At 45.8% G+C, this 22,621-nt stretch overlaps 1 protein-coding gene and 1 long non-coding RNA gene across 6 annotated transcripts in view; one reads left to right on the top strand and one right to left on the bottom strand.

Moving 5' to 3' along the window:
* Positions 1 to 843: 843 nt before the first annotated feature.
* Positions 844 to 22,621, top strand: part of LOC309361311 (integrator complex subunit 6-like) — a 112,111-nt gene continuing 90,333 nt past the window's right edge. For 3 of the 5 annotated variants that reach the window (XR_014164414.1, XM_081896201.1, XM_081896199.1), the window contains exons 1-2: positions 1,055 to 1,601; positions 1,804 to 1,881. Coding sequence is in view for 3 of the 5 variants with exons in the window: in XM_081896201.1 (XP_081752327.1) it covers positions 1,491 to 1,601; positions 1,804 to 1,881 (189 nt within the window). In the remaining 2 variants the exon portion in view is untranslated. Of the gene's footprint in view, positions 1,602 to 1,803; positions 1,882 to 22,621 lie in introns of all 5 variants that reach the window. The other 2 variants (XR_014164415.1, XM_081896200.1) reach the window with 2 other exon arrangements.
* On the bottom strand, positions 14,148 to 15,332 carry LOC309361307. Its single transcript, XR_014164413.1, has 2 exons — positions 14,630 to 15,332; positions 14,148 to 14,430 (listed from the first exon to the last, which is right to left on the bottom strand). It is a non-coding gene; the product is annotated as an uncharacterized lncRNA (long non-coding RNA).

Raw genomic sequence — 22,621 nt, 5'->3', positions numbered from 1 at the left:
TATTGTAAGATTAATGAATGTTAGAATGACGTTGGAATGGATTTATGTGATTTTAGCAGAAATGTAACAAAGATTTAAGAAAAATAGACTGTTAATTGCTGAAAGGAGGGAAAGTAAACTTATATTAATACCAAGATAAATTTTCAGGACAAAAATTTGAAAAGGGGGAAAGGATTTGCTGAAATGGAAAATTGACTTAGAATACAAAAAAGGGAGGTGTGAGGAGGTCAGGGAAATAAGTCAATGAAAGGAAAGTAATGGAAAGATTTGCTGTATCTTTTTTCTTTTTTTACTTCCTTAATGGATTTCAATTTTTTGTTTTTTCCTTTTGATTTTTATCTTTTTCTTTTCTGTATTTTATCTTTTCTTGTTTAAATGGATTTTTTTTTTCCTTTTTGTACTTTTAAAAACTTTAATAAATATCTTATAAAAAAATAGAAGTACCAGCACCCCACAACAATAATTCATGATAATTAACTGTTGTTGTTATGATGATGATTTTTTTGTACTCCCCCTTCACCACCGCCCCTTACCTGCTTCTCCGGGCAGGAGTCTCCGAGGCAGTCAGCTGCGCTCTCTCACTCCTTCCCAACCCTCACACCGCCAGCCCGTTCTCCTGTTCTGGGGCTTTGCCTCGCTCCCTCCAGGCATTTCCGGTCGGAGTGGCCCATCCCACTCCGCAACAGAAAATACTCATCCTAGGAGGTGGCCCCGCTCTCCTTCTGTCCCGCCTCTGACCGGAAAGAGTAAATTTTAGACCAGTATTAGGAAGAACCTCGGAGCCACTTCCGGCTCTGCTTCCCGCTTCTCGGTCTCCTTACGGACTCTGCATAGACTTAGAAATCTATAATTCTTCTCATTCTAGAGACGAGACTTCCGAGTTATCTAGGAAATGCCTTGCTCACACACTGCGGCTGCGCGATATGATTAGACTGAGCAGAAGTAAAGCGAGGCGGGAATACGGGACTTGAGCAAGGCGGTGATTGGGCGGCAGAGTGCTTATAACCATGTTTTTCCGTCATTGTGGCCCCACGAAACAGTGGATGCATGATTTTTTATGCTGCCTACAGACAAAGACAGTATCATTGTGGTTTTATTTAATATGAATGAAAAAATCATATGAATTCCTGAGGATCCGTTTAAAATCATCTGGATCCGCCCTTTACCCAGTCCCGCCAATGGCGTTCAACTTTTGATCACATCCTGTCCTAGCCGGAAGTGGCTGCTGCAGCGTAGCAGCTCAGGCAACAGAATTTGAGATTCTTTTCAGTAAACCCGGCAGCTTGAGCAAGGCTAGACGTACACGCAGCGGCAGCTGAGGGAACGTTGGCGGAAGCGAGCAGCCAGTCAGCCGGGGAGGAGGACCAGAGAAGGCAGAGCCGGGACGCGGCTCAGCTGGCGGGACCGGGCACCGGTACGGAATAGGACGGAGCGGGCTGATACTGCCTGTCCCGGCGTCGTCGCTGCCTGCCATAGGGGTCGTCCGAACCATGCCGATCCTCCTCTTTCTCATAGACACGTCCGCCTCCATGAACCAGAGGACGTATCTGGGCACCAGCTACCTGGATATCGCTAAGGGCGCAGTCGAGCTTTTCATGAAGGTAGGGTCCAGCCTGGCCGTGCTTTTCTCCCTCCCTGTAACCCCCCCCCCCCCGCGCGCCTCCATCAATTCCGGCCCCTTCGCCTGGGACGTTCTTCCGAAATACGCGCGCTCGCACACGCACAGAATATAGTAGTGTGTATAGTGTGTAGTGTATGTGTGTATATATTTATATCTAAACTTTTTCTCTTCCTCCTTCTTAGGTTCGGGCCCGCGACCCGGCTAGCCGCAGCGACAGGTACATGCTGGTCACCTTCGACGAACCGCATTATTGCATCAAGGTAAGTATAAGCGCTGGTGGGGTGGGGAAGGATCCCCCCTGACTCCGCATTTGTTTTCCCGTTCCTCTCCTCAACCTCCCTCCCGGTTCCTTCTCCGCTCTCCCTCCCCAAGTGCTGCCCTGGTCGGGCGCAGGAGCCCCGGGGGCACAGCTGTGAAAATGGCGGACATTTTGCTTTTGTATGGAAGCGAGCGAGAGGCTGAAGACGCTGCTGAGATGGAGGCGGGGCGTGGGAGCGGGGAGGGAGGCGAAGAGAAGGTGGAAGCGAGGGAGAGGCCTGCCCACCTCCTCCACCACGTGACGCCTCCCCTCAGCCCGCCCTGCGACGCAGGCTGGGGGCGGGATAGATGGGCTTGGTCGTTCTACCGTTTAAGTGTGGGCGGTTTGCTACCTTTATTAACACACTACTTTTGAGGAAGGGTGTGCAGATATCACCAATTCTTTCCCTCTGCCTCTTCAAAGTGGGACTAGGCTGTACCTGGCACCCTCGCAGTGGTTCTCAAGCTGTGGGTCCTCAGATGTTGTTGGACTACAACTCCCATCATCCCTGAGCTCTGGCCTTGCTAGCTAGGGGTGATGGGAGTTGTAGTTCAACAGCATCTGGGGACCCACAGGTTGAGAAAGGCTGCTGGGGCTGGTGGACTACAGCGCCCATCATCTGTCAGATGGCCCTGCTGCTTAGGGACTGATGGGAGTTAGTTCAACATCATCTGGAGGCCATCAAGTTAGGGGAAAGGAGATCTGAAAATCTTCCTCAGCTTTCTCAGCTCTTGCTTCTCATGTCCTGGAAGGTACAGAGCTCTCTGGCTGCTGTTGTGGCTAGTAGGTTTGATGGAAAGGTAGGTTATATAAATCCCTCAGGTGACAGTCCTCTTGGCACACTTATTGGGGCATGTGAACAAGCATACTTGCACTACTAATAAAATAAACAGATGGCTCACACCCCAAATTTTGTGTCTCTGCTGCCTCTTCCCATTGTTTCAAACCCCTATCAAGATTTTCTGTTCATATTTACAAGGTGCCCCCCCCCATTTTGTTAGACTGAGTCTGCATACAGAAGCATATTCAATTCCAATCCTGTGCAGCATCAATACTGCATTAGGCACTTGTATAAATATCAAAGGTTCTGTATTTCTACCACCACCAAAAGGAAGCTTCAGGTTTTTTTCCACATGCCTCACAAGTGGGAAGGTAGTTCTAAAGCTGAAGAACAATGTGGGGCCTCCCTGCCAAATGGCATCCACATGTTGAGTTCTCCATCCTCTTCTCTATGATGTCTACTAAAGATACCACAAGTGTGCATTTTCCCTCTCCCTGTGTGATGATATGGCCCCTGTGCAGGAGTTTTTCCAAGCTGCTCGCCAGGCAAGAGGGAGGTAGGGAGGCTGGGGCTGCCTGTGGCTCCCCTGACAATTGTTCAAGGCCCCCCAGGGAGCTGCAGTTCCCTGGTTGATAACTGCTGAACTAAGGAGTGTAGGGGGAAAGATTATTTAGAAGCTGGTTGTGAAGCCTGGGTTTTAGCACCGGTATAATGGCAGCAAGTAATGGGCACTAACACTAAGTTTTGTGTTTGACGTTCCAAAATTGCTTTTGCTCTTATCCTTCTGGCCTTACTGTGTCCTCTGTTGCTTTGGCCTCTTAAATGAGCTGGCTGGTCTCAGTGGATCTGTCACTGGAAAGTGCTTTTGAATCTGGCCAGGATGACACTTGCTGTTTTTCCAGTTCAGCTTGCATATTCTGTCTGGAGATGGTGTAGGCCACGGTGCACATGACCCTTGAGGCCTTTTTTTGATGGCCCTCAGCAGCATTTGATACCTGCCACCCAGCCCTTGTGCTGCCTTCCCAAAGCTGGGTAAGTGAGGTGCTGGGCTTTGGGGAGGAGGTGTGAGGGCTCTGACGGGGCCTTTGAGTCCTCCATCCTCCTTCCCAAAGCCTAATTGGCACTTTCGCAGCTTTGGGAAGGAGGTGGGAGGATTCCACAACCCTGTCAGAGCCCTCATACCTCCTTCCCAAACAAAGCCCAACGCCTCACTTACCCAGTTTTGGGAAGGCAACATGACAGCAATGTGTGTGTGTGTGTCAGTGTGAGTCAAATTTTGGCTTTGCTCCACCCTCATGTGACAAGGCAGTGTGTGGCCCACGACTTCCGTGTTGAAGTACTCTTCCAGCCCACTTGGTATGAAAAGGTGGACCACCCTGGTGTAGGCATTTCTTATGTAATAATAAAAGTTTGTTTTCATTAACACTATAATTGATGTCTCCTTGCTGCAAAATTAAGTAAGTCTAATATTAAAAAAACCTCAAAACCTACTAAGGTACAGTGGTACCTTGGGTTACATACACTTCAGGTTACACACTCCACTAACCCAGAAATAGTGTTTCAGGTTAAGAACTTTGCTTCAGGATGAGAACAGAAATCGTGCTCTGGCGGCGCAGCAGCAGCAGGAGGCCCCATTAGCTAAAGTGGTGCTTCAGGTTAAGAACAGTTTCAGGTTAAGAACAAACCTCCGGAACGAATTAAGTACTTAACCCAAGGTACCACTGTATTTGTTAGGGAGTGTGCCACTTTGAGCAACTGATGGAATAAGGGAGCAATGGCAAATAAATAGTTCAATAGCCAAGCGGAACAGAGCAATTATTAAAATGCCACTTGCACCCAGATAGCAATTATTGCAATGCCTCAATGGGAGTAGCTGGACATGACATTTCTGCAGTAGAGGAATTAATAATTCTTAACTCATCACCCCTGCCTCCCTCCCCCCCAAATTGGCAAGAAACAGTACTAAAAATAAATCAGTAGGGCAGCTGAAGAAATTGATAGAATAAATATTAAATGTGATGTCCCACTATTCTTACTGAGGCCTTGCAATAATTGTGGCTGCTGAGCTGGCCAGTTCCATGGGTTTTAGCAGATAGGGAGGAGGGGTGCTGTCCCTGCAGGTGCCGGTTTACCTCAGCTGCGTGGTGGAGTTTTATTTCCTTCTTTCCCATGTCTTGGGATGGAAGCAAGCAAGCACTTGCTTTCCCTCTGAAGAGCTCAACAGCTGCTCTTGGGCCAGCAGTGCCTTGAAATCTTTTTAAAGAGAGAGGGAAAGGGGAGGAGAACAAAGGAAGGAAAGAGGGAGGACAAGTCAGAGCCTTGGAGGGGGAGAGAGAGCCAGGAGCAGCCACTTCCTCAAGATCTCACATCAATACAGGCAAAGAGGGATAATATTAGTCAGCTGCAGAACTTCCCCCACCTTTCCATCTAACCCAAGAAGGAAGGGCACCAGAAACAAAATAAGAATTAGCCCATGAAAAAGAGAGAGGAACCCTGCAAGTGATTTACACAGCATCATATCCTGAACAGCTTCACTTGGATGTCTTTCTGTGGCACTTACTTCCAAGTAAGAGTGTCTGAACATATCCCAATCCTAAGCACAGTATTTGGGAGTTAATTTCATGAGAAACAGTGAGTTTCTCCATATATGCGTCTAGGTGTGAAAGGCAAATCAGAACACGTCTGTTCATAGAATCATAGAATTTTAGAGTTGGAAGCGACCCCAAAGGTCATCTAGTCCAACCCCCTGCAATGCAGGAATCTCAGCTAAAGCAGCCATGACAGCTTAAGCCTTCCAACCTCTGCTTAAAAAGCTCCAAGGAAGGATAGCTCCTTGATGGAGCCCCACCCTGTTCTCCAGGTGGTATAGAGAGGGAGGGCAGGAGATGGAAAAATAGAGAGAAGGGCGAGGTCACAGTGCTTTTTCCCTGTTGTAATCCTAACCATGCTTACTTGGAAGTACCGGTAAGTCCTATTAAACGTGATGGGGCATACTCTCCTGTAAATGGAATCAGGCTGGTAGCCTGGAGCACATTTTCCCAGCTAGCTTGCCCCCATCTCTAATTGCTATTGGAAGATGCTTGCAGGGTGGGGGGCGGAAAAAGATGGTCAGTGGGCTTCTGTTCACAGTATTCTCTTTCCCCCACCCCACCTCAAAAAGAGTCTTTTGACATACAGTGGTACCTTGGTTCTCAAACTTAATCCATTTTGGGAGTCTGTTCGACTGCCAAAATGGTTTGAAAACCAAGGCGCAGCTTCTGATTGGCTGCAGGAGCTTCCTGCACTCAAGCGGAAGCTGCGTTGGACGTTCGGCTTCCGAAAAATGTTCACAAACCAGAACACTTCTGGCTTTGCGGCGTTTGGGGGCCAATTTGTTCAGCAACTAAGCCGTTCGAGAACCAAGGTACGACTGTACACATCCTACTGCTGTCTCCATAGGAGAACATTTGGGGGTGGGGGTGTAAGATGTGAGAAGTGAGTCCTAAGTCCCTTAATCTCGCTCCTTAAAATACAATCTGAACAAAATTGGTGAAGCAGCAAAGAGTTTATTGAATACAATATGTTTTTTCAAGAGCGGGTGTCCAAAGTAGGCACACTCCAGCTTTGGCAAAGCATAAGGTTATATTCCCTATACCTGAAGCGCAGGTTCCCTCCCTTGTCTCCCCATTGGCAGGGCACTTCAAGGTTTACAGCCTATCACGACCACCTAATTACCCTACTAACATTATTAATTCTCTTATTTGGTCTATATTCCTATGCAATTGCTGCTTTCTGATCACAAGCTCTAACATTTCCAGTTAAAAAGTGTGAGATGGAATTAATGGAGTGTGGGTTAATGGAATTCATTTATCAAAAAATTTAAACATTGCATATAATGCCTTATGCTACATAATTAAAAAATCCTTATTTCCTAAAAAAGAAATAAACCACAAGATAGATACACACTTATAGATACAAAGTATCGAAATATCTGACATACAAAATATAAAGTATACTGTGTGAAACACACAGAATATACAAAAAAATATAGTCTACATAAAACTCTTTCTTTTTTGAATGTTGTCTTTTTCTAGAAAAAGTTGTGCTCAATAAAGTTTTTTTTTTTTAAAAAATCCTTATTTCCTGATGAATAGCCTTTGGACTATAATGCAACTTAAATAGAAAACTATCTTTAAAAAGATTTTTCCTCCAAAAGCATTTTATTTTAGAAAAATCCATTTTTAAAATTTTTTATTTTATTTAAATCATTGATTTTTATCCACCCTGCTTAGCGTATGTGTGGGGTCTTTGTGTCAGTGTCACTTGTTATAGTTCTTTGGTAGTGAGCGAGATTGGGGGTGGCCTTGGGTTTGATTGGTTGTCTTTGGTTGGCTGTAGTGAGATTCGTTTGCATGTATGTGGGGGGGGGGGGAACTGTTGGTTCAAGTTAGCCATATTGATTTGTATGCTATCTGTGGGTTCTTGTTGTTGTCCTGTTGGGTGATAAAGGGGGGCTTTACCAGAATGAAGGCATCCTCCTCTATTTGTCCCTGTGTCAGTTTCAGTCTATTGGTTAGCTTTTCTAGTAAGGCTCTTCCCCATACAGTTTGATATGGGTGGTCCATGTTCACTGCAGACAGGTCCCTCCAGTGCCTGGCTATGATGCTTCTGGCTGCTGAGAGTAGGTGGGTTATAAGCTCTTTATAACGTGAGTGGGTATTATTGTCTTGGAAAATGTTCAAAAAGGTCAGTTCTGGGGTGACTTCTAATACCTGTTTAATTATTTGGTTATTTCTTGTAGGACTGTTGTCCAAAAGGGTTGGATTTTGGGACATTCCCATCACATGTGGGGGTACGTGCCTATAGAGGTACAGCCTCTCCAGCATTTTGGTGAGGTTCCTGGGTGTATCAGCGCCAGTTTCCGTGTTGTTAGGTACCACCTGTAGGTACGTTTCAGAGTGAGTTCCCTTCTTTTGGCTGAGATGGATTTAAAGAGATGTTTAGACCACATTCTAGTTCATTGGGTAGGGTTTATTTCATAGCCTATGTCGTGTTCCCATTGTTTTTGATTGTGTCAAGGGGGTTTGTGGGGTTTTGGAGCAAGATTTTGTATATTGTAGATGCCATCCCCTTTCCATGTCCCTTTGCTATTGGGAGAAAGTTTTCAAAGGTGGTCAAGGGCCTAGTGGCTGCTGATTTTACTACTGAATTGTTTAAGAAGTCTTTTAGTTGGTGGTGGTAGCTAGGGTATTTGTATTTCTTATGTCAATATGGGTTTGTTATTTTTGTAGAAATCTGCTAAATGACATAGGCCTTTGGCTTGCCAGGTTTTTATCTGCAAGTTTTGTGCTGCGTGGTGGAATAGTGGGTGATGAGCCAAAGGGATTAGTGGGATAACACAAGAAATACAAGACAAACTAGGGGACACCCTGGCTAACATGCTACCAATTGCATGCCTTTTTAAACAATCCAGTAGTAAAATCAGCTGACACTTGGCCCTTGACCACCTTTGAAAGCCTTCTTCTAACAGCAAAGGAATACAGCAAGGAGATGGTATCCACAATATGCAAAATACTACTCCAAAGCCCCACAAACCCCCTCGACGCAATAATAAAAAGACGACACAGACTACGAAATTAACCCCACCCAATTTTTTTGTCATTTTTTCATGGTAATATCACAAATCCTATGTTCTGTTTTAGCGCTGTGCGATTTTTCAATATATTGGCCAAAATCAGTTTTGAAATCACACTGCAATAATGATTTTAACTTGGCAGTACGCAGAAATATATCACTCTTCGCCGATAACGCTGCTGATCTGAGCTGCCTTCCCTCATGCCTCATACTGAGGGGGAGACCAGGGCAGCCGATAATGCTGCATCCTTCCCTCATGTTGAGGGAAAACAGGACAGCTGATCAGCCTCACTTCAAGGACAGCTGATCAGCCTCACTTCAAGGCACCGTGGCACTACCTTCCCCTGGCACTGAGGTGGAGCAGCTTTTCTCAGCAGGAAAGCAGCAGCCAAAGTGGATCACAGTTTGATGACAGTGGTTTGATGCACACTCCATCCCCTCCTACTCAAACCATGCAGTGGAGGTGATTCTGCTTCTCCTCCCCCCCGCCCCATCCGATCTCTGTGGCTGCTCCTTCCCTCATCCTCATACCTGATCTCCAATTTCAGACATCTGAATATCGCAATGTTTAGTTGCTGATATATCACAATGTTTGGAGACTGCGGGTGGCGCTGTGGGTTAAACCACAGTGCCTAGGACTTGCTGATCGAAAGGTCGGCGGTTCGAATCCCCGCGTGACGGGGTGAGCTCCCGTCGTTCGGTCCCAGCTCCTGCCCACCTAGCAGTTCGAAAGCACTCCTAAGTGCAAGTAGATAAATAGGGACCGCTTTCTAGCGGGAAGGTAAACGGCGTTTCCGTGTGCGGCGCTGGTGCTGGCTTGCCAGATGCAGCTTCGTCACGCTGGCCACGTGACCCGGAAGTGTTTTCAGACAGCGCTGGCTCCCGGCCTCTTGAGCGAGATGAGCGCACAACCCTAGAGTCGGTCACGACTGGCCCTGACGGGCAGGGATACCTTTACCTTTATATCACAATGTTGAAAACCAGATATCGCTCAGCTGTAGTCTGATTTTTTTAGTATACCTAAGATCCTTTGCTTATTAGGGGCTACCGCACATTTTGTTCAAAAAATTGCTTTGCAGAGGTAATTACCATAGAATTATCAACATTTTCAAAAGTAGGGGGTTCGTGGCTTGGCTTTTGAAAAATAGGGGGTCCTCAATAATTAGCTAATTGGGAACCACTAGATTAGAATGTGATCTAAACCTCCCTTTAAATCCATCTCAGCCAAAAGAAAATAACTTGCTCTGAAACTCACTTACACATGGTACCTAACACCATGGAAACTGGCACTGATATGCCCAGGAACCTCACGAAAATGGTAGAGATTCAACTCTTCTGGACAGCAATCATACAAGAAGCATGCAAAATAGCTAAACAGGTATTAGAAGCCACCCCAGAACTGGCACTGCTAAACATCTTCCAAGTTAGCAACGGGTTTGTTTCTTTTTCTTTTTTTAAAGAATATTTATTAAAGTTTCCAATAGTAATACAATAAAAATAATAATAAAAAAATGTAACATACATACAAAAATAAGAGAAAAAAGAAAAAATAACATACATACAAAATTAAAAATGATTAAAAACACATAAAATTTCTGTTACTTATTTTTCATTAACTTATTTCCCAGACCTCCTCCTACCTCCCTTTTTTGTATTCTGATTCAAATTGTTGGTTCAGCAAATCCTTATCCAATTCCTTTCTCAAACATCTTATCAACAAAAACCTTAATTTTACCATATTTTTAAAAACCACTTTTTTACTTGATCCAAACTTAACTCTCATCCAAACCTATATACCGGTACTTGTTCTTAAAACATTTCCCTAAGGTGGAAAGAAAATTCCCTTCCACGAATTTCCAATTCTCCTAAAAGTAAGATAAAACAAAATAAAATAAAAAAGCAACTTATATTATGTACACTTTAAATTCCCATTTTTCGTTCCACCCATCCCCCCTTCCCGGTTTCAGTCCCCAACAAATCTCAAAATAAGACCATCAACCCGGTGAGCTTATGTCCGAGGCTCTTAAATCTCTCTCATAGCTCCTCTGCCAGTCTTTTTGATAGTCTTTGATATTCAAGACTGAATCTCGGGGAGACTCCCACCCTGCAGCATCCACGTTTCTTCCAGCCAGCCCTACGTACTTGAAGATAAGGCCTATAGGGTATTCCACATCTTGTTTCATTCTCCTTTGAATTCCAAATGTCCCCATAGCTCCAACTTCCAGCTGAATCCAATTTATAATCCAAGGGTCATATGATCTCCAGATAAGGAGGTCTCTCCATCTTTCATTTTCCAATTCAGGCTAGGCTTCCATCTTCAGAAATTTGTTTCTTCTTGTTACCATCCTGTCAAGCCTCAAGTTGCAGCTCACCTTTTGCATCTGCAGGGTTGAGTCCCCCCCTTTTTTCTCTTCAAAGGCAACATTATTCTCCTTCTCAATTTTCTCTGTTTGTTCAGTTAAGTAGAATTCCTGTACCAAGTTCTTATCAAGTTCATTGCTAGTACTAGCTCTTGTGCCCAAAGTTGTAACGTTTGTAGTCAAAACACCTATTTGACCTTGCAGCTTTCCCAAGAGAAAGAAAGTCCTGTTCAGTTCAGACTGGATTTCCTTACCAGCTGCCATTCTTAAGCATATCAAGGTCAAAAAACAATTTCTCAGCTGGTTCTTAATGCAATGTCCCAAGACTCCCTCTAGGGGGATTTAAGTTTCTTTTTACTCCTTTCAGCACAAAACCAAAAGTTCCATACGTTAAATTGTAGCAGTCCTTCCTTCTTTTAAAACATAAACTTGTAACCAATATAAGCAGCAGAGACAAAGTCCTCTTTTTGTATCTTGACAGCTAACTTGACAGCTGTCAAATTGTTCAATTGCTCATCCGCCGGCTCTCACAGCCCACTCCCAGGTCCAGGGGGGGGTGGCACATCAATTTTTAAATTTAGTTCTCCCGCAGGTTCCCCTGCTTCCAAATAAATTTTCTTGTAATCTCAATCAGTAGAATTAAAATCTTTTGCAAAAGATAAAGCTCTCCACGACCTTAGTTGGAGGTTCTTTGCTTTAGATTATTTACAGAAAGGGGAGGCAGACTTCCTGTTTGGACCTTCCCCGATCAGTGCCGAATTTCAAGATATTTAAAGAATCCAATTTCCGTACTACTCATGGGTTGTTGTTTTAAAGTCCCAATTGTTCCAGGAAAAAGGCAGCACTCTCTGGCAACAGCTATGCAGCTTCGCTCCATGGAAATAGCCGATGACTCTCAGCACCGCGCCACTTCCCCCTCTTCACTTCGGAGCCCGTTGGTGGGTTCCTTAGCGGGTTGGGGGGGGCGCTAAAGGTGCCCGCCGAGTCCCATGGTCACAGGCTTCATCCGCCTGTGATTTTTGAGAGGGTCCCCGCTTCGCCGTAGCGGATACGACCCGTTTCGCGCGGAGCTGGTCCCTCCAGTTCAGAGGGAGGCAGCCATTGCCGAAGGCGCCACTCCGGAAGTCCAGCAACGGGTTTGTTTCTTTTGTAGAAGTCTGTTAGGCAATATAGATCTTTGGCTTGCCAGGTTTTTATCTGGAAGTTTTGTGCTGCGTGGTGAAATAATGGGTGATGAGCCAAAGGGATTAGTGGGGATGGTGTTGGGAACAGTTTGCCTACTTTTCCCTTCCATGATTTAAGCATGGTCTTGGTGAATCTGTTTAGCGTTGTGGTGACTTTCCTGAGTTTACTTTGGAGGAATGGGTGTCGGGCTTCAGGGTGTCTGCTTCCTCACCCCTCTTTGACAGTAGAGAAGCAGAACAAAGCAAAAGGAGTCTCTTACCAGTTAGAAATTTTAATGATTACAGTGAGAGAACAAAGAATCTATTCCTAGGGATGAAGGTGCTTGCAATTAAGGGTTCCACCCACTTCCCCCCTAGTCATCCCCGTCACTTCCTGATCTTGCAACCACTGTGCTTTCTGTTCTGCCACCTTATCTGCTCTCCTTGACCTTGGACTGAGTGGATGGACAGTGAGTCTGTTCACTCTCTCCCAGTTCTCCTCCTCCTAGCTGTTCACCACCCAGTTCTTTCCAATTTCTGTCTTCTGAACTATGTCTCTCTGCAAACCACTGTTCCAAATCTGTACGGTCCCACTGATCCTGGGAAGATTCAGGAACCTGAGCAGGAGGAGGGGGGGCTTCTCACCATTCCTCTTTGGTGCAGCCCTCCTCAGCACGGTCCCTGACAATGGGTATGCTGTGGTGGGGGGTGTTTTCGATTATGTTTCTCTCCAAGTGTAGCCATTGTTTCGTCTCATCTTCTAGAATGTATGGGATTATGTGGCACAATTGGTTGGCGATGTAGTATAATTTTATGTTGGGGATTCCCCATTCTCCTGAGGGGAGGTGCAGGTGTTTGGGGCATATTCTGGGCTTTTTGTGTGAGAAAACAAGTGTACTTTTTCTGCCATTTGCAAAGTTGGGTTTAGGAAATCCAGATTAGGAGGGTTTGGAATAGGCAGGTTAATTTTGGGAGGGTGATCATTTTGATGATGACAATTTTGTATGAGAGGGTGAAGTTGGTGTTGTTCCATTTCCTGACATCTTTGTTAATTTGTCGCCATATGGGGTTGAAATTGTGGAGATATACCGTATTTTTTGCCCTATAGGACGCACCGTCTCATAAGGCGCACCTAGTTTTTTTGGGGGGAAATAAAGGGGGGGAAATTATTCCCCCCCAGCCCCCAGAACAGGCAACTCTCTGCAAGCTGTGGGAGCCCAGTGCCGGGCTCCCGCACCTTGCGGAGAGCCGCGCGAAGTCTGGGCGCGCTGAGCGCATGTGGCCTTCGGCATGCAGGAAAATCTCCACAAGCCGTGCGAAGTCTGGGCTCCCTGAGCTCAGCGCGCCCAGCCTTCGGCATGCAGGAAAATCTCCACAAGCCGTGCAGAGATCTGCGGGAAGCCTGGAGAGCGAGAGGGGTCGGTGGAGGGGGGGGAGTGCGTCCTATGGGGCGAAAAATACGGTAATTTGTTGAGGTTTCTGGTTATTTGTATCCCTAGGTATCTGAACTTGGTGTCACAGAGTTTTATCTTTGTGATGTTGCTGAATTCTTTTTGGATATGAGGGGGAGTGTTGAAACACATAGCCTCATATTTTGCAAAGTTTACTTGTACGCCTTACACTGTTGCAAATGTGTGGAGTTCTTTGGTTAGGGTGGTTGCTGTGTTTATGGGGTCCAGTGTTCCACTCCCTTGATGTTAGTGTTTGCTTGGTTTCAGATTGCCAAGGGTTCCAGGGCCAGTATGAATAGGGAGGGGACAGTGAGCATCCTTGTTTTGTGCCTCTTTGGATTGCTATGGTATTAGAGTCCATATTAACCCTGCATTTGTGGATGCTTGGGAGTTCTTTGAATTTCCTATAGAATTCTGCTGTGAAGCTATCTGGGCCTTGGGCTTTGTGTGGTTTCAGGTTTTTGAGGACCGTCTCTCTTTCCTCTAGTACTGTCCATTAATACTTGTTCCTTGGCAGTTAAGGTTGGCATGGTCAGTTCTGTTAGCAATTTTCTGATTTCCTGCTCGGATGGGTTGTGGGAGGTGTATAGTTTGGAGCAACTGCCAAGGTTATTTCTTTTGAGGAGAATGTTTTGGTGATATGATGTATTCTTGTTTCGAGTGATATTTTCCTACACCTGATTGTTAATAATCTGGAGTTTCCCCTTCCATACTTGTAGAAGCATTGTTTAGAGTATAGAACGTTGGTCGTTTTGTTGATTTATAGTACCGTATTTTTCGCTCCATTGGACGCACCCGACCATAGGGCGCATCTAGTTTTTAGAGGAGGAAAGCAAGGAAAAAATATTCTGAATCAAATGTTGTATAAACTACTGTATTTAATAAACAACCGGTATATCAGAATCACATTACAGCCATGTAAAGTGAACAGCAGTCAACAATGGCATTAAGAACCATCATCACTGTCATTAACAAATGAAGAGAGACTTTAAGGTTTGAGTACTCTTCTAGTCTTCTGTGAACCCCAAGAACTCTTCACTGCTAGAGTCAGAATTTATGAAGCTCAGTTGCTCACAGTCACTGACATCACTTTCTTCGCTATCTTCATGTAAAATACCATCTTCGTACCCATCCAAAGCATTGCTAATGCCACATTTTTTCCTCTCAATCCTCTTCTTCCCCTCTCTCAGCGAACAGCCTGCCAGCTGCTTGCAAACATTCCCTTTACTTGAATTACAGTCAAGAAACAGCCAAGCAGAGCTTCTCAGCGGCAGGCTTGGGAGGCTTTCCTTTTCCCCACTTTTTTCTCCCCCCCCCCCCCAAGCAGAACAGTCCCCTTTACCAGCCTCCTCCTCTCCATTCCTTTCACCCAAACTCCTCAGGGGACGTCTGCAATTTCTCCCCTTCGCTGCTCCCTCTCCTTTGCCCTCTACCATGACTCTCCACTCATGGCAACCTATGGTACCTCCTCTCCCTTCACCCAGCTTCTTGGTCCCCCTCCTCTCCGTCCTCTTCCTCCCCTCTCTCAGCGAACAGCCTGCCCACTGCTCCAAACCTTGAGGGGAAGGGCAGGCTGCTGGCAGAGCAGCACCCCCACCCCTATTCAGCAGCCCAGGAGTGTGGGGCATGGGCGCACAGCCTGCCCGCTGCTCCAAACCTTGAGGGGAAGGGCAGGCTGCTGGCAGAGCAGCACCCCCCACCCCCATTCAGCAGCCCAAGAGTGTGGGGCATGGGCGCACAGCCTGCCCACTGCTCCAAACCTTGAGGGGAAGGGCAGGCTGCTGGCAGAGCAGCACCCCCCAACCCTATTCAGCAGCCCAGAAGCGCGGGGGATGGGCGCACAGCCCTCCCGTTCCTCCAAAGCTTCCCGGGGCTGCAGAGGGAAGCCGAGGCTGCCGGCAGACAAGTGAGGCTCTCCCCACCTCCCCCATTCAACAGCCCAGGAGTGCGGGGCATGGGCGCACAGCCCTCCCGTTCCTCCAAAGCTTCCCGGGGCTGCAGGGGGAAGCCGAGGCTGCCGGCAGGGGAGCACGGCTCCACCACCACTACCAAAGACCAGTCCAAGAGTGTGCCGCACTCCGGCACTTTGGCTCCAGGGACCACACATTCGCTCCATAGGACGCACAGACATTTCCCCTTACTTTTTAAAAGTAAAAAAGTGCATCCAATGGTGCGAAAAATACGGTAAGTCAAATTCCCTTCTTTTTTGTTTTAGAAGTTTAAGGAGTCTTTTAGCTCTTGTTTGTTTGTAGCGTGATCAGAGGGCTGTGATATCTTGTTCTAGTTTGCTAATTTTTGATGAGGTTTGTTTTTTAAGGGATGCTTTCTCTTATATGCATGCTCCTCTGATGACTGCTTTCATTGTTTCCCAGGGGAGGGGGGTTCTTATACTGTCTATCACACTTTCTTTGAAGCAGTTCTGGAGAGTTTTCGTGAGACTCTCTGGTGTGTGTGTGGTCTGTGATTTTGATGTTACCCAAGTTTGTTGTTTCAACGAAGGGGGTCAGGTCTTATGTGAGCAGAATGCTATCCAGTCTGAACATTGTGCCATGGCGCCTGGACTGGAATGTGAGGCTGATGTCATCTTGGTATTTTTCGCCCCATATGTTGTTAAAGCCGCATTTTTTGAAGTATTTTTGTAAGAGTCTCTAATTATTTGGGGTTTCCCTTGGAGGAAGGTTCCCCATGGGGTTGTGGGGTGGATGTCTTTCAGGGAGATGCCCCTCATGTTTAGGTTGAGGTCACCTCCCAGGATTGATTCCCCTCCCAAGAAGAAGAGGAATTTGTTTAGTGTTTTCTGGATGATTTCTAGTTGTTTTGTTTGGGGAATATAGGGAGCCAATTTTTAGTTTAGTTTTGTCATCTAGTGTTACTTTAGTGAAAATGAACCTGCCTGTTTTGCCTTTAGCAATGTGGTGGCTTTAAAATTCAAGTCTCTACTGAGTATTATGCTACAGAGTTGTTCCACCAGGCCAGGGGTCTGCAACCTTTAAGACAAAAAGAGCCACTTGGACCCGTTTCCGAAGGAAAAAAAAATCTGGGAGCCGCAAAACCATTGCGACATTTACAACAAATATATCTCCGGAGCCGCGATCTGACAGCGGGCGGGAAGGTGACGTCGGGACGGTGAGTGACTAACGCACGCACCGCCCCCATGTGACGTCACAGCCAGTACAGCGCCCGCCACAGTGGGGAGTGTCGGGGCGCACAATGCGCCTCCTCCCCTCGCTAGTATCCGCCCCGGAGCCGCAGCAAAGGTGTAAAAGAGCCACATGCGGCTCCGGAGCCGCGGGTTGCAGACCCCTGCACCAGGCCTTTGGCCAGGGCACAGCCTGACTCCCTCCTTTGGCAATCTTCGCAGAGCTCTGGCCCAGTGGTTGCCATCAGTTTGATTTGAGTTAGTTTTATAATTAATGATTTTGGTATGTTGTACTATTTTATTATTGTAAGCCACCCTGAGCCCGGTTTCGGCTGGGGAGGGCGGGATATAAATAATTTTATTATTATTAATTATTATTATTATTATTATTATTATTACCCCACGAGCCTTTCCTGAGCCAGGTGCAACCCATGGTTGGCTGAAGCGGGGTTCGTTCAGGAGTTTGCTTCCTTTGGGTGGATTGTGTATTTTCTGTGGGACGGCAATGTGTGGTTTAATGGTATTTACGTACGAGGTGGTGTGTTTTCTTTTGATAGGGTTTCCCAACCCCCTCATATTTAGTGTAATTGCTTTTGAACTAGCCATTCTGCATATCTACTTTATAGGATGATTCCCTAATCCCTTCCAACCTGTCTGGCCTGTCCCGTGTCTCTCACCTTGTATTGTCTATTGAACTTAGTGTGTTGCACTGACATAAAGTGTGATTGATTATTTATTTATTTATTTATTTATTTATTCATTCAACTGATACACTGCCCTATACCTGGAGGTCTCAGGGAAGTTCACAAGACCACAACATATAAAATCAAACCAAAAGCAATACCCCCCCCCAAAAGCCACATTCTATTTTATTTTAATCTTAATTTTCAGGTTTTTTTGTTAACATTACAGTGGTAACTTGGGTTAAGTACTTAATTCGTTCTGGAGGTCCGTACTTAACCTGAAAGTGTTCTTAACCTGAAGCACCACTTTAGCTAATGGGGCCTCGCGTCGCCGGAGCACAATTTCTGTTCTCATCCTGAAGCAAAGTTCTTAACCTGAAGCACTATTTCTGGGTTAGCGGAGTCTGTAACCTGAAGCGTATGTAACCTGAAGCATATGTAACCTGAGGTACCACTGTATTTCCATACACTCAAAACATTTTCCATATACTGTATACAATACTGGGATTATACAAACCCCACGGACGTCCCCCTGTCCCACCCTGGTTTCCATATTTGCCCTCTTTTCTTGTATATAATTATAACTTATCCATTCTATTTCATCTCCTTATTTACTACTTTAATTCATTTTACTTCATAAATGTTATATCAATCCTGCTGTTTCTAAATAGCTACAGTTGTTTATAAGGTATTCAACAAATTTTCCCCATTTTTGTTTAAATTTTTTATCATCTTTGCCATTTCAGCATAGTCCATCATTTTGGTAATCCACTCTTCTTTGGTTGGGACCTTCTCTTCCTTCCACATCTGGACTAACAACATTCTTCCAGCTGTTCTTTCATACATAAACAGTCTTTTTAGGTCTCTTGGTATTTCTTCTCCTGTTAAACCTAGTAGAAAGGCTTCTGGTTTTTTAACAAATGTTATCTTAAACATTTTTATTTAATTCTTTATATATCATTTCCCAGAAGCCCTTTACTACCTTACATGACCACCATATATGATAGAAAGTACCCTCTCTATCCTTACATTTCCAGCATAACTTAGATGTATTTTTGTACATTTTTGCCAACTTTACTGGAGTCAAGTACTGTGATGGTTTGTGTATACTCTTTGCAATAAGCACCCTCTGCTCACTCAGAGAGATATTTACAGTTCTTTATTTTACATACGTACAACGGCACAGTACAATCATGCATCCGAATTGTCAGGTTCAGATTCGGGGAGTGGTCTTTTCCTGCTTCTCCTCCAACAGAAGAGGCGGCTGGAACGTTCATGGGACGTCTCTGATCCCTGCGCTTTAACCCTCTCCTTTCCTGTGCCGAAGGTCTGTACCTGTCAGCATCACCCTTGAGCCAGTGCCACCAACTGTACTCATCCACTCCAGCCCTGACTGGGCTAGGCGAGCTGGGTAGCACTTCCAGAGACCACCTTCTGGACAGGAACAGGTCAAAGTGCTGTGGACTCACAGCTTAGAGTTGTGAGCACCAGATTCACTTCCACAAGAAGACAGTCGTCGCACAGCAGAGTATAGCAGAGTATAGCAGAGCATAAACCACTCTGAGAGCAGCTCTGTAGAATATCTTCTTTATTCTATCTACAACTATAATACACAACTATATACAGAGCTAAATGAGGTCTAAACAAAAAAGCTGAACTGCACTGAGTGTCTGCAGCTGCTCTTAGCAGCAAACTTTTGTATACACACGATCTCTCTCTAACACTCAGTCTCTCTCTCTCTCCCTCCCCGACACTTTGATGTGAGGCTGGAGCGGAATAAGTAGAGAGCAGAAACTGCCCCTCCTCTCTGGAGAATCAGCAGAGAACATCAGCAGATTCTTGGATATGGGAGGGGTGAAATCTCCTCAGTACCTGAGCTCCCTGTACGGTGCTGGGGCCTTGCTTCAGCATTGGAGAGCCTTGCCTCCTCCTGGCTCTCCCCCTCTTCCCCTTGCATCATCTCCCAACCGTTTCCTTCTGACTGTTCCTGCTCTGACTCTTCTCGCCCTGACTCCAAGGCGACCCTTGGCAGTCCTGTGACAATTACCAATGATACATCATTTTCATATAGATTTCCTTCAATGCACAACGAGCCATAAATTTTAAATCCTCTTTCCACAACCTCTCCCATAGATTAATTGGTATGTTATAACCTACATCCTTTGCCCAGTGTGTCATCACTGCTTTTTACTTCATCTTTTGTCTCCCATTCCATACATTTTCTTATTTTCCAAACCTTGAAAATTCCTTCCCAAACCCACTCTTTTATCACACCTGAATACATCATGAAGTTGGTGATATTGTAACCGGTCTGTTAAGAAATACCTTATATCAATAAATTCTTTCAACTTTAATTGGTTTTCAACCTCTTTTAACAATTCCTTATAAGTCGCCCATTCTCTTTTCATGTTGACTTTTTAAACTGATATTGCTTCTAATGGGGAAAGCCACCATGGTGTTTCATTTTCCAAGAGAAAATAAACCTAAAGGTGTATAATGAAGGCGCCTTGAGAAGGAGACACAGGAAGAACGGCCTCAGAAGATGATCTCAGGGTCCGGGTAGGTTCATATGGAAAGAGGCGGTCCTTGAGGTATTGCAGTCCTGAGCCGTATAAGGCTTTATAGGTCAAAACCAGCACTTTCCATTGGGCCAGGAAACTTAATTGGTAGCCTGTGGAAATAACGAGACAACGAGAGGTTGGATGCAAGTGAGCTGTGCAGAAGCACGCTGGCAAGCATGCTCCAAACAAGCTGCTGGCTAGCTCTGTAGAGGCTCCTTTTATTAGCAGAAGTCAACAATTGGAAGCAGTAGTGACACCACTCTGAACATGATGTATTTCCATCTAAGCACATTTCTACCATTAGCAAATACACGTGTCAGCAGGTGTTTCCCTAAAATGTTTCGCGATACTTGATTACATCTGCGTTGCCGGTCATGCTCCAGCCAAGCGTTATGTCTAGTAACCAAATCCGTGAGAGGACAAACGGTCAGGGGAAAAACCCTGTTTGCTAGCCAAGAAGGCAAAAGGTCAGGGAGCGTGGGTGCAACGCTCCTTGGCACACGGTTGCATGCCTGGTGCGAGGTTTGCCTCAGCACAAGCGGAGCGTCACCTCCAGTGCAGTTGGACCGGGATCGGTGTAATATGCTCAAACCATCTTGCTCCAGTGAGCAACCTGGCTGCTGAATTCTACACTAGCTGAAGTTTCCTAACTGTCTTCTGAGGCAGCTGTAGGTATGACGCATTGTAGTAATCTAACCTTGAGGTTACCGGAGCATAGACAACAGTAGTTAGGCTATTCCTGTCCAGACAGGGGCGTAGCTGGGCCACCAGCCGAAGCTGATGGAAGGCACTCCGGGCCACTGAGGCCACCTAAGCCTCAACAACTGCAGAGGATTCAGGAGTACCCCCAGGCTACGAACCTGCTCCTTCAGAGGAAGTGTAACCCCATCAAGAGCAGGTGACCTCCCAGCCATCTGGTCTAGGGAACCACCCACTAAGAGTGCCTCAGTCTTATCTGGATTGAGCTTCAGTTTGTTGGCTCTTATCCAGTCCATTACCAAGGCAGGACACTGGTCCAGCACTTCCACTGCCTCACCTGCAAATGTAAAGGAGAAATAGAGCGGAGTGTCATCAGCATACTGCTGACAATGTACTCCGAACCTCTGGATAACCCCACCCAGCGGTTTCATGTAGATGTTAAACAACATGGGGGATAGGATTGAACCCTGTGGAACCCCACATTGATGGTTCCACAGGAATGAAGAATATCCCCCAAGTAACACCCTCTGGGAACTACCATCCAAGTAGGACTGGAACCATCACAAAATGGTGCCACCCACTCCCAATTCGGAGAGTCACTCCAGAAGGATACCATGGTCGATGTTATTGAAAACCACCGAGAGGTTGAGAAAAATTAACAGGAACACGTTTCCCTTGTCTCTCACTCGACAGAGGTCATCATACAGGGTAACCAATACAGTTTCTGTGCCAAAACCATGATGGGCAGGGGAAGAGGGGGATTGGAGTTAGAGTTGGGCTGCAGAGTGGGGGGGTGGGTTGCAGAAAGTAGCCTATAGGTGTTTGGGGTAGTTTGGACCATTTGGCTTCCAACCGTTTGGTCTTGGGTCTCGGCTGGCGTGGAGGGCCTTATTTAGGAACAGACCCGTCCCCCCATTCGCTTGTGATAGCATTGCAGTGGTACCTCAGGTTACAGATGCTTCAGGTTACAGACTCCGCTAACCCAGAAATAGTACCTCACGTTAAGAACTTTGCTTCAGGATGAGAACAGAAATCGAGCGACGGCAGCAGCGGGAGGCCCCATTAGCTAAAGTGGTACCTCAGGTTAAGAACGGACCTCCAGAAAGAATTAAGTTCTTAACCCGAGGTACCACTGTATCTTAGTTGTGTGTCAGATTTTAGCCTGTTGGTTGGTTGTATTATTGAGGTTGGGGGTATTACGCTTATGAAAGCCTATGAGATGGCACTGAAAGAGGCGAAGAAGTTTTACTTCTCAGCCTCCATTGCATCCGCTAGCTCTCACCCAGCACAACTTTTTAGAATAATCAGGTTTCTAACGTCCCTAGAGGAACATCCAAATTTAAATACGAATTCGACCCACAGCTGTGAGGAATTTGCGAGCTTTTTTGCGGAGAAAGTCTTGCTGCTCCACTGTGACCTCCCTGCCAATTTGGATACATTTCTGCTTCATTGATGCAAAAGCATTTGACTATGTTGACCACAGCAAACTATGACAAGTTCTTAAAGAAATGGGAGTGCCTGATCACCTCATCTGTCTCTTGAGAAATCTCTATATGGGACAAGAAGCTGCAGTTAGAACTGAATATGGAACAACTGATTGGTTCAAAATTGGGAAAGGAGTACGACAAGGCTGCATATTGTTTCCCTGCTTATTTAACTTATATGCAGAATTCATCATGCGAAAGGCTGGGCTGGATGAATCCCTTGCCGGAAGAAATATCAACAACCTCAGATATGCAGATGACACAACCTTGATGGCAGAAAGTGAGGAGGAATAAAATAACCTTTTATTGAGGGTGAAAGAGGAGAGCGCAAAATATGGTCTGAAGCTCAACATCAAAAAAACGAAGATCATGGCCACTGGTCCCATCACCTCCCGGCAAATTAGAAGAGGAAGAAATTGAGGCAGTGAGAGATTTTACTTTCTTGGGCTCCATGATCACTGCAGATGGCCTACTTCTTGGGAGAAAAGCAATGACAAACCTAGACAGCATCTTCAAAAGTAGAGACTTCACCTTGCCAACAAAGGTCCATATAGTAAAAGCTATGGTTTTCCCAGTAGTGATGTATGGAAGTGAGAGCTGGACCATAAAGAAGGCTGATCGCCGAAGAATTGATGCTTTTGAATTCTGGTGCTGGAGGAGACTCTTGAGAGTCCCATGGACTGCAAGAAGATCCAACCTCTCCATTCTTAAGGAAATCAGCCCTGAGTGCTCACTGGAAGGACAGATCCTGAAGCTGAGGCTCCAATA

This window comes from Podarcis melisellensis, assembly GCF_964234715.1.
Source record: "Podarcis melisellensis genome assembly, chromosome: W".
Lineage (NCBI taxonomy): Eukaryota > Metazoa > Chordata > Lepidosauria > Squamata > Lacertidae > Podarcis > Podarcis melisellensis.
The sequence above is the reverse complement of the archived record's forward strand: the minus strand, read 5'-3'. Positions and strand labels throughout refer to the sequence as shown.